Raw genomic sequence first — 19,020 nt, forward strand, 5'->3', positions numbered from 1 at the left:
GTGTGTCCTCTTCCCTTTAATGATGATCATATATATAATATACCTCTGCCCGTTTGTTACTGTATCTGCAGTGCCAATATCCACAGCATCAGATGCTTCACGTTTTCACACATCAGTTCCATCAACAACTTGTTGAATCCGCAACTCACGCACCCACTCAACTCTTCCTTGACCTTTCTCTGGTACTTCCAGAATCCACGGTTCTCTCCACATTGATAATATTCCTGGAAATTCTCTGATTTATCTTTCCACCAACGTTAACTTTATAACCACAATTCCATTTCTCTGCAATTTTTACATAACTAAAATAACGCATGTTAAAAGCGGCTTTCGCCGAGTTAACATACTTGTACACAAACATACACACACGTGTATATATATATATATATGTATATATATATATATATGTATGTATGTATGTATGTATGTATGTATATATATATATATATATATATATATATATATACATGTATGTATTTATGATGTGTGTGTATCACTGCGTACATTTCTACACGCAAAATAGATATTTTTTCCGTACGTACAAAAGAGAGAAATGTAATGACAGCGAATGAATAATTACCTCTAAATGATACATGGCACCTAGTTTTTTATAACTATTTTCAGATACCTTAAAGAACTTCCTTACCTGAACCCCACTCCTTAAATAGCCGGGTCCTTGGTACCATGGATGAGGCTGCTCTATCATCACCAAAGTTGTGGGGGACGGCTCAAAGGCACCTGTTGATGAAGGGCACCTCAAATTTAATCATATTTAAACTCATTTATTACACAAATATGTACATAGATATGATTATATAAAGAGAGAGACACAATATTGAACTTACTTTGCATACTTGTACTTCAAACTGACGTAGTTATTCACTCGCACAAAACGAAATTCCTTCAGTATGGTGCTACAGTCACATTTCCGCCTACACCAAAGCAAGGAAAAGGAAAACGAAGAACCGATCGCTTGTTGCTCACAAGTAGTACAACTACAGGACAACAAAATCGTTACTATGACAACCAATCACGAACCCCCGACACTAGTGATTTCAAACTGAAATCACATATTGCAATATTGAAGATGTCTTATTACTTCTATTCAATCTTCGTACACGAACATATTGCTAAGTAGATCAGAATTATATTCAGGTAACTTGGCATTTTAAATACGAAATTATAAAACCCGATTGATGACTGCAGGCGGCATTGCAGTTTACGACAATATCCTCAGCTCTGCGACGCTGGAACCACTGAATGTCTTGGCTGGAATGTCGATTCCAGATGATAGGGGTGGCAGTGGGGTGTCAAACCGAGTGGTGACGCAAGTGTGTATATCCGCTATGGGCGAATGGACGGTCGGTAAAACGTCACATTTTCCAGGCGCTCTGTCTTTGGCATTCTTCTTGACCTTTTCCTGGATTGGTTTTGGTTTCCAGGAGCTTCCAATCTTTTGGGGGGATTCTCTCTGACCTTTTATGGTATTGATGGGTTCATTCTACGGGCTGCAGTCTCAACGATTCCAGTGACCGACACCGGAAATACATCATGGATTGAAGTGTTCGTATCTGTCTTCAGGAACGAGACTTCGATCAAAATTCTTCTCGCTATTAAGAATGTCAAATTAAACAGATTCAAAATACAGGATTCCTGTATGCTACTGAGAAACGTCCTTCATTTGCATAACCTTCTAAATTAATCATCGCACATCAAAGGAGTTAAAGCAGGAATCAAACTCGATCTGAGATTCTAAGTAGCCCCACTGACATTTTGTGGCGGGGTGGGGGGACCTTTTCCAGGAACAACCAAGCGTGGCCCAGTTAAAGCGACCATACTGCATCTCATGTAACTTTACCGAGCGCACCTGCAAATGATTAATGTATTTCAGTATTGGGTGAGAGCAGTTGAATGTTTTATATTTCATGTTTAAATGGAACTTCCATGTTGCAGCATTTCACAGGCAGTAGAAATAATTAAAATAAAAAATAATAATAATAAAATAATCAACTAATAATAATAATAATAATAATAATAAATAATAATGATAAAATAATAATAATACTAATAATTAAAGTGAAGTCAATATTATGTGCTATAAACAAAATCTACTATTGCATACGTGGCTTCCATTACTGACAGAATAATAATAATAATAATAATAATAATAATAATAATAATAATAATAATAATGACTTGAAATGAAGGTGAATATTCGATATATACTTAAATCTGCCATAGCATAAATGTCTCCCATTATTAATAATAATAATAATAATAATAATAATAATAATAATAATAATAATAATAATAATAATAATTTGTATTTACAGCAATTTCTTTAAGGTCCCGTAATTATTTAATTGACCCACGTCAATATCATCCGGGGAGGAACATGTAGACGGTCAGGGACAATTTTTTTGTGACCTTTCTCCCACAAATAAAGAAACTGTTAGAAAAATGAGCGTCCTTATTATAAACCGAATTAATCATTAGAGACGGCCTCCTTCCTTTTAATCAGTGTTGCCAATTGGTATGTGTTTAACCTTCAAACTGAGTATAAGACTTACACAAAACCGGGAAAATAAGTGAAATTAGCGTATCTATTTGTAGTACTATATATACATATTAGAGCAATTTTATCATTATTGCATTACTATGACAACTAGAATTCATGGAAACAGTTTGTAAATGCATCGGCGTATGTGTGAAGGTCCACTAAATTGGCAACAATGCTTTTAATACTCATGTTGGGTTTTACTTGGTCCGTCTGAGCAGTCGCTATGATGAAGTCGGCAATTATGATAATGGGACACATTTGTATAATAATATGGTCATGATGAAAGCCTTCTTTGTGGCATATTTTATCAAGCTTTTATCTATTTTTCTTCTTTTTTTTACACTTAACAATTCCATTGACTTTCGGCCCCGATAACACTTTCCTTTCTGCAGTGACGTTATGTTACAGTAAGAAAGACTAACACATCACTGGAATGGCAAGCGACATCGATGCCAATTCGAAAGAATTGTTTGAATAGGTATCAGAAACGGTCAATGATATTATCCTCTCGATATAGAATATATAGGATCTAGGACAAAGGCCAAGCGCTGGGACCTACGAGGTCATTCAGCGCTGAAAAGGAAATTGAAAGTAAAAGGGTATTACAGGTGTAACAGGAGGAAAACCTCGCAGTTAGTTGCACTACGAATCAATTGTTAGGAGACGGTGGAAAGTAAGATGGAAGAAAGGGAATATGAACGGACGTACAGTCAAAAGAATAAAAGCGGTTGCAGCTAGGGTACGAAGCGACGCTGCAAGGAACCATGAGTAATGCCTACTGTGCAGTGCATGAGGTGCACTGACGGCACTACCACCCTACGGGAATTCTCTTGGTCCATCCAAATTCTCCTTGCTTCTTCTGCTTCCATGGCGCCAGATTTTCCATCAAAGTTTTTATTGCATTTTCTTGCCCTTTTCCTTCCTGACATGTTTTGCAATAGTTACACAAAACTTCACAATCAAGCACTTTCCCGGTGAATACATCAATTACAAAGCCTACACCTTCGTGTGACGTATGAGCCCTTGATAACCAAGTTCCATCAAAAGAAACATCAATATCTATCACACCATTTTCATCAGGTTTTGCCAATTCATTTTCTATATAATAATTCCTCACATAGTCATACGTATGTTTTTGCATATCATTGTAATGAATTTCCATTTTATTGTAAAGATAATCACTATGTCTGCCATAAGATCCAGCTGCATAGGCTTACAAACAAATCCTCCCATTTTATTTAGACCTGCTCGTCCTGCACCTGTAATAAGTGAATTATAAACTTCTTGCAAATTCGTTTCACTAAATTTATGAAAATCTGTCTCTCTCTCTCTCTCTCTCTCTCTCTCTCCTCCGCATGTACACTGACGTTCTTTCTACATTTTCGTTTTCTACATCACTTTTTCCATAAGTGCTTCTAGTTGTCTTCTTGAAATAATAAATTTTTCATCGTAATGTGCTATACCACTATCATCCACTTCAATTAAATAATCAGCAACTGGCAGTGAAACTGAGGCCTCACTTCCATCCTGTGAAGTTGAAGGCTTAGGGCCATCACATTTTCCGCCTCTCCGAAACCCTCAGTAGCTGATGTTGACGGTGTGGCAAGCACAATGTTTGTTTGTTTGTATGGTGCTTTTACGTTGCATGGAACCAGTGGTTATTCAGCAACGGGACCAACGGCTTTACGTGACTTCCGAACCACGTCGAGAGTGAACTTCTATCACCAGAAATACACATCTCTCACTCCTCAATGGAATGGCCGAGAATCGAACCCGGGACCACCGAGGTGGGACGCCGTAAGCGAAAATGAGGGAGCCGGTAACAATGAAGCTTCTTGTTTTTCTTTCAGCACCCTCCTGGCCTTCGCTAATTTTGCTAGCCTTAGTTGCTTAGTCGCCTTCTTGACCTTAGGTAACTTCGGCATTGCTATAAAGTTCACGAGGAAGTTGTCAAAACACAACGTACACACGAACCGCAAGTAAACAAACGCATGTGACTCACACCCCTTAGACGTCTTTGGAGTCACTGAGCTCCGATGTTCATCTCTCGCCGTTTGTTTTAACTAGTCGACGGCTTAAGAAATGTCAATCGCAGATTGACATAATATATAAAATTCCATGTATGGACTGCCCCTCCTTTTAGCTCGGGTAGTAAGGGCTTAGAAGTAAGAATCAAACAACATTAAACTTATTGTAATCTCAGAGCTATCTAAACCTGAAGTAAGTATTAAAAATATGAAACCAAGTATGACTAGTAATAATCTTTGAATCATACAACGTCAGTTTCTTGAATATGGAAATCTGTTATGAAATACAGATCTTATCTTTAATTCAAGCACATGTATTGCACAAAATTGATGTCTAAGCCCTATTTTCTCATTTTCTCTTTTATCTACACGTTGTGCTTTAATTTGATTATTCCTGTTTTTTTTCTTTTTGCAAAAATAGAGAAGCATATTTTACTAGGCAGTATCATGACGATTTTCTATATTATAATAAATCTATAAACACAAATATCTAACAACAACTCAATAAACTTATCACAGAACCAAAACAAAAACATCATTGGATTCACACTGGGAATTTGAAAGACATTAGAATTTCCAATTTTATTACCATAATATATTCCAAATCAAATGTGTATACAAAAGATATAGAATTTCACCAAATGTTACTTCACTCATTTCTGGTTTAAAAAAAAAATAACAAGGGAATGAAAATATGAGAAATCGTATATGGGTATCCTAATGAAAATAAGTACAATTACAATAGCACCAATCAGATAACTTAATAGTATGCATTATGACTAAATTTTACTTGATCAAGCTATTTTCTCATATAGGCAATATGGTCATACACATACTATGTATACAAGAATACATATCACACTTAAGAAACATTAACATTTACATATACATTCAATATTACTTGTAAACTGCAACATCAAAATAAGCTGAAAGTTTATATATATATATATATATATATATATATATATATATATATATATATATATATATATATATATAATTTAAAGACGGATATTTAGCTTATTTATACACTCCAAAATACTACAAATAAGATTATGATAATCTAAGGTATATAAAGAACAAATGCCATGACTTTTCTTCATACATTTTCTAACAAAATCAAAATGGTTTTCTGGATAACAGAGAGAAATAAAGAAAGAGTCAAGTTCCTCTCTTAACAGGCCGAAAATTGAAGACGCTTTTCAAACTTTTCTTCGTCTTGTTGGCTATGAAAGCAATTCCAGTCTTCTGAAAACTGGAGCACAAAAGAGAACGATGTTTGAACGGTATGGTAAATTAACGTATTCTTCCTTTTAATACTGATTGACTTCTAAACAAACTAAGGGAAGACTGGGAATGAAGAAATTAGACTTTTTCTACCCTAATTTTTATCAAAAGGTTGTTCTTCCATTTTCCACCATTTGCTGCTCAGGATCTTTCCTAGACAGTGACCCCATTGGAGATTACCGTATAAACATAACAAAAGACTGTAAATATAAAGATGATGACCCCAAAGAAATATTAGTCCTAGAAAAGGACCCACGAAAACATTTGAAGGTCAGTTCACTCTCTATGAAAAGATCCGCTGTATACATCACAAGTCGGTTGCATACATGTTAACGACTGATTGGTAGCCGTACAATTATCCAGCACTGACCTATGAACTGTTCTTCGCCTGCTGTCGCTGATTTGTTTTCAACCTGTTTGTGAAGTGTATGCGATAAGTTCCTGATGTGTTTATGCAGTGTTTACGAAAATAAGTAACTAAGAAAACCACTAATCTTAGTTTCTATATATTGGATAATTCAACAGTTTACATAACTTTCTACTGATCCTTGACATTCAAAATATGCCTATAGAATAATTTCACTTAAATTTTACACAAGATATTCTATGTGAAAGGCACCAGAGGCTCATGGCTTTCCCTAATTGTATGGTATTTGTGTAACAATGGACGAGCAACCATAGATATATGGTATAAGACTTACATAAATTTACCCGATACCATAAGAGATCAACTCATTGACAATAAGAATTCAAACAACGCTATATACATGTATCCTGATATCATACAAACATAGTAATGACTCAAAGTTCACTTGCGAAACTCCTTTAACATAGTTACAGAAAATACTCCACCCAGAAGACGTGTACCAATAAAATACCTGAACTTGTGTCATTGATTTATTGAGGGAATAAGTAGCATCATATAACAGCATTGCAAAATAAAAAACCACACAACCAAATTAGAAAACAACGATGTTATATCGAGGGTGAGTTAACGTTTTCTCTTATAAGAATATTACTTTGCATAATAAAAATACATTAAAAATGAACAGGCATTCAAAAACTATATTCCCAGGATACTCAACTCCCGCTATTCAACGATCTAATGGCTCACTGTTATCAATTAAGCAACTATCACAAACTATTCCATAGTTATTCAGTTATATATTAAATGGACAAAACCTGCACTTAAACCGTAACTCCTCAATAAATTCACTTTACGAAATCACCGGTCAACAATACGATGGGAGGATTTCTCTACCTGTAATTATCCCTGGAATGAGGTAAAGTGACAAAGACATTGGCACACGTATTCAGATCGGTTTCCTTTAACCTATCAGTACGAATATGAAAACTGCACTACCACCTGTGCTTACAAAATCTGACCAATCTTCAGCCAGCTTGAAAAAGTTCTTTCTGGAACTTGAGAAATAAAAACAAAATCGATGAAGAGGACTCATTCCCTTCCAAGGAGGATAGTGTGTCTATGCAGCTCCTTAATCCAAAATGAACACACACCATTCAAGAACCAATGAATACCTAGTACATAAGGGCAAGTTACTTTATATTTCCTCTCCTGAAACTGTTACATTGGTACTGATTACAAAGAAATTAACAGACAAGTCATAATATTGGAACATTTTACATAGTGAATAAATGAATGGCTCTTAAGATCAGGAAAAAAGTTAAAGGCCGTGAAAAACGAGTACCCTCCTTAAAATTTTTCTTTTAGACCCTCAAAATCTCACAGGATGGCATATGAAAATATTCTGGAAACTACATTAAAAAAATCTGACAACCCTTTAACCTTTCAGTCATCACAAAGCACAAACATTTAACACCGAATCATTTAAGTAAACGTCTCTTAAGTACTTCTGCTTACAGTTTCCTATCCGTCTTTACTTCCCTCTATTCATTTACTTCTCTCCTGTGATCATTTTACTATCCTTTACGAAACAATTACTGAATAGTTTTAGGGAAAGGCCAAAGGAAAGATACCTATATTATGTATGTACTCCCTCCTACATAACAGTTTAGTCACGAGATGACTAATTGACATCAATTTTTTCTTACGCAAATAGCCATACAACGACAGCAGATATTCTCAAGGAAATCATTTTCTGAATTCAAGGTTTGTCATGGACCTATTTTATGAGTTCATATACTATGATGAACATATGTCAGCAGCGTCTATTTTTCTTTCAAACTCCTCCATCCCAGTGGTATTCACGTGTTAACGTAACTTATTTTAAAATTATGTCAGCTGCACTAAAGAAAAAAAGGACTAAATATTTTACTACCTATAACATTTCATTATACACCTTGAGGAATCGTTGAAATAATGAATAGCATTCCACTATAATCTTTAGTTGTCTTTCAAATAATGAACCTAAGATATCTTTGACATTATACATCGTAAAGCACAAGTGAACTGAATGCAAATTAACAGTTACAAAGTCAACTATAAGCTTATAACCTCTCTTAAAAAGTAAACCACAAAGTTTATTACTTTTCAAAAATCGGTTTAGACGTCAAAATAACTTTTTACAAGTAAATGGATTTGAAACGCTGCTGAGTGAGAATTGGCTAGGGGGGGGGGTGGACGATTATTACCAATTATGTTTTCTTTTCTGAAAATGTGTGATGTTGTGACCCTCTTGTACAATGCCATTAATGCAATGTTTATCATTATCTATTACATATAGACTAAATGCCCATCCAAAATCGTCTTTGAAGAAAGTCAAGTGTAGTATAAATGGTCTTTTTGGAATAATGTACTTACTAACCTAACATTTATACCAACTATTAACATGATTCTAGTTAATAATTGATAGGACACAAATGAAGCCTCCTCATGGAAATATTAGTAAATAAGACAACTGAAGGAAGCCTCCTCACTTTTAGAGAGGGGCCTTATAATCTGGGGCATAAGGAGGGGGTGCATTATACTCAGGAGCGCAAGGGAGAGACGGGGCAGGACTCGACCCAGTAGCCAGCGCCCCTGGATCAACGGGAGAGTAAGGAGGCGGGGCGGCCTTTTCAACAGTTGCTTGCTGGTACTGAGGACCTGCCACATAGGGAGCTGATGTCGGAGGACCTGTCCCGTAAGGAGCGGATGTCGGAGGAGGGTAAACGTAAGCCTGTGTTCCAGGAGGTGGGTAGACCATCGGACCACCTGCAGCGGGCGCGTATCCTGCGGGATATCCCGCCATTGGCTGAGGGCCATAGACGCCCGCCGAAGAAGGTAAGAAAACGCCAGGTTGGCCAGGGTTCATTGCCCCCTGCTGAGGAGGCACTGGAGAAGGGTTCCTGTTGATGACTCGACCCGGGTCGTTTAAACCGTGGTTCAGTTTCTGGTACTGCTTCTTCGAGTAACAGGCTAGGCCTATGCAGCCAGCAGTGCATACCACTGTAAAGCAGAGGGGCAAATATATCAGTTGTATTTTAATATAAGCACAAACGTCTATCTGGTCCCGTCTGTCAGTGACCTCATAAGACTATCACAAAATTCTCCTTTTTTTACTACCTTACTGGATGGTTCCACATGGTTGTTGTCAACACACTTTGCAAAATAACAATAACAACAGTGATAATGATAACGATTACGAAAAAGAAGCATATAGCTAATTCAATAAAGAAGAAAATTATCTGTAAGCTACTCTACATTCTCTCCCTGGAGATATTTCACAATGTAAACAACAGGAACACAGGAAACCAATGTCTACATTTACAGTACAAAGTAAACTATATCTCACTAACTTAGGGAATAAGAAAATAAAATAAAACCAGTGCCACTGATTCTTGCAAAAAAAAAAAAAAAAAAAAAAAAAAAAAAAAAAAAAGTTAAAGGTGTGAAGCAGAGTAAATTTGTAATTGGAATTGGAACACAGAATTGGGCCAAAGGCCAAGCGCTAGGACCTACGAGGTCATTCAGCGTTGAAAGGACAACTGAGAGTAAAAGAGGTTTTAATTGCGCAACAGGAGGGAAATCTTAATGTTCCACTGTGAAACGATTGTTAGAGAGGGAGAAAAGTCAGATGGAAGAATAAGGATTATGAACGAAAGTAAAGTAAAAGGAATGAAAGAGGTTGCAGCTAGGGACTAGGGGACGCTGCAGAGAGCCTTGAGTAATGCCTACAGTACACCACGTTTACCGCTCTGACGGCACTACCCCCTACAGGTCATGGTCAATCAGTACCATACCTACCTATTAGTACTAGGATGTAGACCTTGCTTAGTACTGTACCTATCTAATAGTACCCAGTTTAGACCTTGATTAGTACCTCATTTACCTCTTAGTACTAAGATAAAGAGTCTAGACCTTGATTAGTACTGTACCTACCTATAAGCACCAAGGTCTAGACCTTGATTAGTACTGTACCTACCTATTAGCACCAAGGTCTAGACCTTGATTAGTACCGTACCTACTTATTAGCACCAAGGTCTAGACCTTGATCAGTACCGTACCTACTTGTTAGCACCAAGGTCTAGACCTTGATTATTACCGTACCTACCTCCGATTATAATCATTATTGTCCCAACAACAACTGTGGGATTGACGTCATCGTCATCATCATCGATATCGAACAGACTGCTGTGGCTCTTGCCCATACTGATGGTTGTTGCTCCAATGAAGAAGAACATGGCTCCGGAGAATCCCAGGCATATTATCAAGGGCAGGCTCAAGGCGAAGCCGCAAACCTGAGGAAAGGAATCGGATGAGTTGTAGGTTTTGACGAGGTTCGAGTGTTAAGATGAAATACAGGTGAAACTTATGGGTCTAGGACGCAGATTTATCCTTAGAAAACTTACATCTATTCTGAAAAGCAGAGATGGAGGTGGACAGTACACAATTCAGTGACATCGCCTTAAGTCTTGTTGGTGAATATACGCACGCTCGCGAGCACACGCGCACACAAAAACTGGGTGTACACACACACACACCACACACACACACACACACACACACATATATATATATATATATATATATATTAATAATATATAATATATATTATATATATATATATATATATATATATATATATATATATATATATATGTGTGTGTGTGTGTGTGTGTGTGTGTGTGTGTAATACACAGACGCACACTCGCGAGCACACGCAATACAAAGTTTGTGTACATACATATAATATACATATATATATAATATATATAATATATATATATTATATATATATTATATATATTATATATATGTATATGTATGTGTGTATATAAAATAGTTTATATTATATATATATATATATATACTATATATATATATATATATATATATATATGATTTGCAGATGACATAGTTCTATTCGGTGAATCAGGGAAGGAATTGTAAAATATGATAGAAGATTTGAACAGAGAAAGCAGAAATGTAGGACTGAAAATGAATATGAGTAAAACTAAGTTAATGCTCAATGAAAATGCTGAGGACAACAAATAATTGTTATGGACGAACCTCTAGAGGTTGTTAATGAATATCGTATTTAGGACAGACAGTGAAGGCGTTGCCACACTAGCGAAATTTCCGTCGACCTTTTCTGAGTTTGTCGTCGACTTTCCATAGAGGTCGACGTCATTCCGTACTCTGATTGTCACACAAGTTCTTCTTCATACCGTGGTTGTCGCCGTCAAAACGTAAACAAACCATCTGCGTTGTGACTTATAAAGCATAGTTGTTATAAAACAACTATGCTTTATAACACAAAGCAACTAGTGGGTCGTGCTTGCATGTGTTTAATGATGCTGCATAGAATATAAAAAAATAAACGGTCTTTGGGTTCGGTCCTTGTGAAAACAGCGTGAAAAGTTTTATTTAAAAAAAATAAGCGAGGGCTAGCCTAGATAGGCTATTCGTAATTTTGTTTACATAACCACAGTTAGATCTGAATTATAAATTAAGCTAGAGAAACATTGCAAAAATTTTAAAGATTTTTGTTTATATTATTTGCTAATGCAAACAAAAAAACCATAATGAGAGCAGACCTAGACTATATAACAATCTGATATTCACGATATAGCATGCTTATCTGTATGAAGATCAGCAAGTTCAGGAAAGTTTTCCCAGAGTCACGTGGTGATTTCTTCGTAATTTTTCCTTTTAAAACCCCTTTTCATAAAACTATGTCCCATAAGCATCGTCTCTCCCTCATATCATCTTCGACCAAAAACTGTTCTGGCAATCTTGTCCACTGTACCAAGAACTCCATCTTGCATCTGATGACTTGAAATTCGCCGCCGCTCACTCAGAGATATAAACAAACAATCAAGTCGACGATAGCGATGGGATAATTCGATCGGTACCGTTTTCAAAATTCGTGACGACGACACCAGAAAGTCGTCGTCAAAACATGAAAAGTCGACGTCAAATTCAAAAGTCGACGGAAATTTTGCTAGTGTGTCAGCGCCTTAAGTGTTTCCCCAGAATATGAGACCGAAATTAAAAGAAGGATAAGCATGGGATGGAGAGCTTTTGGTAAATAAAATGAGATTATGAAAAGTAAAATGCTGCTTTCTCTAAAAAGAAAAGTACTTAATCAGATGGTACAACCAGTATTAACGTATGCATCAGAAACTTGGAGCCTTAATGCCTTACTAAAGCCTTAGAACATAAGCTAGTCACAACTCAAAAAGCTATGGAAAGGATAATGATGGGAATAACACTAAGAGACAGAAAAAGAGCGACATGGATACGAGAGAAAACTAAAGTAGAGGATATTCTAACAACAAGTAAGAAAAAGAAATGGACGCGGGCAGGACATATAATGAGAATATCAGATAATGGATGGACGAAAAGAATAAGAGAATGGGTCCCTAGAGATTGCAAACGATGCAGGGGAAGGAAGAGAAGACGAAGGTTTGACGAGCTAAGAAAATTTCCGGGTATAGACTGGCACAGAAAGACCATAAACAGAAGGGAGTGGAAGGACATGTCTGAGGCCTTTGTCCTGCAGTGGACTAGCAACGGCTGATGATGAGGATGATATAGTATGTATGTATATAAATGTATATGTATATATATATATATATATATATCTATGTATACATACATAAGGCACTACCTTTCCAATAACTTTCATACAAACCTTTCAATATATATATATATATATATATATATATATATATATATATATATTATATATATATACTATATATGAGGCACAGTCTTCATTATAACAACTTATTAAATACTGATGTACATGTGGTGTATACTATGACACGGTGTCGATACAACGCTTCTCTAATTTCCTGTTTCTCCTCTTATCTTCAAGGCTAAAACTGTGAATGACAACAATTGTTGTTCCATTGTTCAACCCACACACACAGACCCGCACTCAAACACGCACGCACAGTATACATACAGTAGATTCACATCAACCGTGCATTGATGTCTAGGCCAGTCCCTTACGACGCTCCTGATTGGCTTTGATAAGCCAATCAAAGGGCTTGAAACGAGACAGAGTTCACAGAGGCAGGATGTATGTTCCACCTCTCCTGAGGGACACTTTTGAAAGCCGTATCCCTCAGGAGAGGTGGAACATACAACCTGCTTATGTGAACTCTCGAGAGAGACCGTTTCCAGCCATGTGATTGGGTTATCAACAGCCAATCAGGAGCGCCGTAAGGGACTGGCGTAGACATCAAATGCACGGTCAATGTGAATTTGCTATAGTACTTGATAAAGGTGGAAGTCAGTCCACTGAAATATAGTCCCTAGTTTTAAACTAGAGTGTTTCAATGGGCCTTTAATACTTGGGACGTATATTATAATATATCACATATATAGATAGATATTTAATATACATACATACGTATATATATTATATATACATACATACATATTATATATATATATGTATATATATATATATATATATGTCACAAACAGAAAGCTTCCACTAGGTTAGCTATCTCGTATCACAACACACAAGGTTTATCACCATCATCTCTGACCCACTACATACACTGTAACACTGTCCTCATATTTTATTAAAATAATATTCAGAAGGTACTGGCTTTGTCCAGAAAGAATTATGTCAATTGCGACTTTCTGAGATAAGCATACTAAAACTATTGCCTGGCTGTACACAGAATCCTAATCTATTTCTCTTCTTACAATGATGGTTAAAGTTATTTAGAGCAAAAAAAACTCAAAACAGGCCAAAATTATGTACCTATGTAAAATGTATGACCCTGTAAGTATTCCATGTAGAAAGTCATAGTTAACGCACTCCCTACTGCTGAATTCAAACGAGTTATGAAAAACACAATATGATCAAGGTTAAGGCATCCAGGAACTTCAACCATCTATAAGAATAAATTGATGCTATTCATCGCTTGCTTTTGGATGACAAAAATCTGACTACCAAACATTAACCTTAGACCCAGTTTCAGAACTGACAGAGTACAAATTACTACGATATATAACTTGGTATGACTAAGTTGCCTCTAAGATGGGTATCACAAATGCCGACACTAAAACAGGTGCCCGTGAGACTGCAAACTTTTAGGACACTTTTGACTTGCTTTCAAGATGATCTTGATCATTCCAACAGGAGACTGATAACACAGCATGAGACAGAAATTCATCACCCTGAACTGTGAACCTGCGTCACAGATGTAAAGCTAGCAATTAAAACGCTTTGGCCTTCCATTTTCAAAAACGCTCAACCGTGGTGTCTGGAGGGTTGATGATATTTTCGTTGTTTTGGAGGATTCTTAGGATATTACCACACGTCACATCCACCACATATAATTTCAACTGTTACTAATAACTCGTCTTATATGCCATATATTATAAACGCCCGACACATTACCTCTACATTTATCCTATCATAAGCTTCTTGGTCAACGTATGGCCCGTACAGTTTTTGTCTCTTTCCTCTAAAACTTCTTACACAACTGTTTCTTAACAAGTAGGCCTACTCCACCGACCTTGTTTAAACAGACACTGATCTCGAGTTATCAGGCTTTTTGTCATATGTCCTACTCTCTCAAATCAAAATCCTTTACACACCTTCCCTGCATCAGGTAGCCTCTTGCCCTGCAAACTCTTGTTAGCCTTTCAGCAACTCTAGCACCACTCCAATGCTGCAGTATCTCACTCCTAATCGCATCAACTTCCGGTTGATTACCCTTCTTCAACTGCTTAACCACCGTAACTACGTCCTTAAGTCTCTTCTACTAGTATTCACAGACCTTCCCAGCAACCCTTTTCATTCCCCAAGTCAGTCAGCTCCGCTTTCAACGAACCTTCAAGATACGAACTCCTTCGACCCAGGACTACATTCACATAACCTAGCAGATCCTATTTGCATCTCTATCTCAGAGATCCCTCTCTTCATTAACATTCTCGCTGAATTACTTACCTGTGGATAGACTTGTTCTCAAAGTATTCCTTCTCCGTGTCCGTTTTCTTCTTCTTAACCATTTGTATTGTTTTCATCTGTCACTTTCATTTTGGCCACCTTGTCATTTCTCCCGAATGAATGAATGACTTGTGTAATTCAGGCTGCAAAGCCCAGCAATTGGAAACTAAGCCGTTCATCGATTAAGACCTTGAAATGAGTGAGTTGGAACGGCCGGGCAACAATGAAAAACAGATAACAAATGTGAAGTTCAATGTTCTTGAAATAAAAGCCACAGTTGAACTAATAATATTCAGAGGTTAGTTGACAAGTGAAAAGAAAGGTAGCGAGATGGGGGGGTAAAGCTAAAAAGTGGGCGTAGATGGGCCACGGGAACGCAGCCAGCGGTGCACAGGGTGAGGTGCAAAACAGCATTAACCAACAGCCCAAGACCACCGCCCCTCCCCCTCCCCCCTACAGGATACTGCATACCTGCACATAATCTTCAGCTGCCATGCACGGTGCACCTCAGATCTCTCTCTCTCTCTCTAACTTAGCTTCTTCCTACCACTCATTACCGTTTTCATTACTGCTTCTTACTCTCCTACACCTATAAAACGGTGCCGTGATTACCCTGTCATGAAATTTTACAAAAGCGTCGTCTACCTTAATGCAGTTCCTTCATTATCCAAACTTACGATTTTTTCATTATGCTTACAAAAACATCTCATTATACTTATAGATACGCCTAAACTCTTATCTACAATCAATTCTGTCTCGATGAATGATCAGATTGTCCCTGGCCCAAAAGCAAGTCCTCGTCAAAAAATGTTCATCAACTTTTGCTTTCATCTATTGACATTCTTTACTTAATCAGGACACTTGAAAGCATAAATTTATGACTTCCTAATATTCTTGTCATTATTTTTATAATATATATATATATATATATATATATATATATATATATTATATATATATATCTATATATGTGTGTGTGTGTGTGTGTACGTATATATATCTGTGTGTATGTATGTATATAGTATATTGGAGAGAGAGAGAGAGAGAGAGAGAGAGAGAGAAATTTGTTTGCAGAACAACTGAACTGTCAAAGTATTAAACATGGACTTGAAAGCCATATAACTTTTAGCTTACCCGCACTCCAGATCTCAAATAATTGGGTCCCCTGTACCATGTATTAGGCTGCTGTACCACGACTACGGTCGTGGGAGCCTGTTGGTACGCACCTGTCGATCAAAAAAACATATTAACAGGTTTTTATTACAAAAAAATATGTTCTTGGTACAGCAAAAAATGCAACAGCATTATGAGGAGAAACAGAGAGAATAGGACGGATAGAAAACTTTTACACTTACCCTGCATTTTAACACTGAAATTTACACTCGGTTCAGGTAAAACAATTCTCAAAACATTTCCTGCTGTTCATTTACAAGTTTTTTCTATCTCTAATCCCTGTAAAATGCAAAGGAATGAAAGGAAATAAGCTGAAATATTCGGTTCACCACCAAGTAGCAACTGTTGCGCGGTTGCCAGTTAGTCGAAAAACAAAGGTCGTTGCCAACATCAAACAGACACGCCTTTCCAACAGCGTCTTGTTTACGATTACTCAACACACAAGTTTGCAGAGCGAATCACATGATTTTAACATTTATAAAAACATGGTTTTCGAATGTCATTATACCGTAAAACTTTCACAAACGTTTCATGTAAAGGATCTGTTGATTTCCGGTCTATGAAACAACTTGAAAAACCACAAAGCGAAGGACGGGTGGCCGTAGAATCTTCCCAACACCAGGTCTGAACCTACACTGTCTGTGCTGCCTCCCTCAGCCTGCCTGCTGCCTCCCTCGACTCCTCGAGTCGCCAAGCCAAGTTAGCCAACCGAACTGGCTATGAGACCACGGCGTGTGACTGAGGAGTGAGGAATAGTCACGTGAAAGGATCTACGTGCGGGGGTAGGAGCGTAAACGTCTGCAGGAGACCGGTTTCCGGCTGCGACACAAAACAGGCAATGACGGTCTGCGAGAAATGTGATGAAATCGTCGAATCCGCCGAGAAACATGATTATAAATGACGGCGAAAAATGAAGTTTATCGGGGTGAAATGGTTGTTTTTATGTACTATATCTGTTTAGTTTGTTCGTTTATCGCAACACTGCGAAATGGGGGTTTCGACCAAAGACGATTATGTATTTCCAGGGTATTGGGAACTATATTAAGCGATAATCATTGCTTAGAATGTGTGAATATAAAAATGGCTCACGTCCATAAGAACATTAAGTATGTGTGTGTGTATATTGTCAAAAGCAGTACTATCCAGTTATGTGCAAACGGTCTTGAATGTCTTCTTCTTATGCTCTGTATTTCCCGCCAACTTGGTGTCCTTTTCTTGCCCAGGCCCAAAGAAGACCATTAATGTAGTTTAATAGAAAGAAGTTAGGCGTTGCAAAACCACCAAGGAAAACGTCCACATATTAAAGTAATTAAATCTAAGTGAGACAAAGAAAAATGAAACTATATGGACGAAGCGACGATATAGATTCATTGTATTGTAAGTTACTCAGGAAATGGTTGTCAAATTGATATATTAAAGCCAAGTAAACAAAATGTCAACGCAATGAACGCAAATAATCTCAAAATATTACTTTATTTCTAATAACATCAGACGTCAGATAATTCCATTACAAATTGCAGCATTCATATTTTCATGGTAACTGGCGGGGAAGTTTCCCAGTGAAACAGTTTTCCTAAAGAGAGAAACTGAGACAGCGGGAAGAGTCAAGAGAGAGAGGGAGAGTCAAAGAGACCGAGAAAGAGAGACCGCGTGTGGGGGGAGAGGCAATAGAGAGTGAGAGAGACAGGGGATGGAGTCAAGAGAGAGTGGGGGAGGGAATAAAAAAAAAAGTGTTGGATCAGCCGAAACTTATATAACTCTAAGTTGGAATGACGCATTGTAAAGCAAGTCATCGCTGTCTTCCTCAAGCAAGTCACTCTCATTTCATTGTATGACCTGTTGCTTTGGTATGCAAGGACTTTTGGACGGGGACTGAAATCGAGTAGAAATTTCGAATTATTGTTGTATTTCTATGAGATGAATCCTATGCATATGGAACAAGCCCACAGGGATAATTGACTTGAAATTCAATCTACCAAAGAATATGGCATTCATAAAAAAGAAGTAACAGAAGATAAAGGGAAAGACAGGAAGACGATATCACTTTTGATATGGGACTTATTAAAAGAAAATGAACCAGTATGTAAAATTTGGAGCTGTTTGTAAGTGTGCATTTAGATGATATGTAAACATATACGTATTCATCAAGATATTCATGGGTAAATATGCATCATAAAATACATAATACATAATGCATCCTTGAAAATTGGTCGTTCGCCATTTTGGTGGTGGTAGCTATATGATTTGATATCTAAAAATAAAACTAGTTAACAGGAAAATGTAGCGAGAAATATTTCTGACAAATATTTCCTGGAATATCATCTTAGATATTCTAAACGTTCACACCCAATGAAAGGGTCATTGTGAAGAACTTTCAAGATCTAGGCATGTGATAGAAAACGTAACACTGGAGGACCACAGATCTACACCTGACGAACTTTTTTCTTTTTTATCCTAAAAACACCTTAATTTCTGGGAGTATCAGTGTTGCCATTACCACTTCCCTTTTTGTTTAGACTCAAAGTACTACTATTAATGTATGCATTCATAATAACAATGACACAAAGTATAGAAGCGATTACTAAGTCTA

General features: G+C 37.0%; 2 protein-coding genes across 6 annotated transcripts in view; both read right to left on the reverse strand.

The window, feature by feature from the left end:
* The window catches only part of LOC135225438 (uncharacterized), a 5,919-nt gene extending 4,678 nt beyond the window's left edge, over positions 1-1,241 (reverse strand). Inside the window, exons 1-2 of the mRNA XM_064264762.1 lie at positions 846-1,241; positions 647-738 (exon numbers count right to left, since the gene is read on the reverse strand). Coding sequence (XP_064120832.1) covers positions 647-738; positions 846-852 — 99 coding nt within the window. The 5' untranslated portion in view covers positions 853-1,241. The remainder of the gene's footprint in view (positions 1-646; positions 739-845) is intronic.
* A 5,517-nt stretch (positions 1,242-6,758) lies between these two features.
* On the reverse strand, positions 6,759-17,067 carry LOC135225680 (uncharacterized). Of its 5 annotated transcripts, none has more exons than XM_064265025.1 (5): positions 17,009-17,067; positions 16,613-16,709; positions 16,392-16,483; positions 10,389-10,575; positions 6,759-9,283 (listed from the first exon to the last, which is right to left on the reverse strand). In XM_064265025.1, the coding sequence occupies exons 2-5, from the start codon at positions 16,617-16,619 to the stop codon at positions 8,775-8,777; spliced, it is 795 nt and encodes a 264-aa protein (XP_064121095.1). In that variant the 5' UTR covers positions 16,620-16,709; positions 17,009-17,067; the 3' UTR covers positions 6,759-8,774. The 5 variants fall into 5 exon arrangements, with proteins under 5 accessions (XP_064121095.1, XP_064121096.1, XP_064121093.1 ...); XM_064265026.1 differs by having other exon boundaries at positions 17,000-17,067; XM_064265023.1 differs by having other exon boundaries at positions 16,957-17,067.
* Between the last annotated feature and the right edge of the window lie 1,953 nt (positions 17,068-19,020).

This window comes from Macrobrachium nipponense, chromosome 13 (genome assembly GCF_015104395.2).
Source record: "Macrobrachium nipponense isolate FS-2020 chromosome 13, ASM1510439v2, whole genome shotgun sequence".
NCBI lineage: Eukaryota > Metazoa > Arthropoda > Malacostraca > Decapoda > Palaemonidae > Macrobrachium > Macrobrachium nipponense.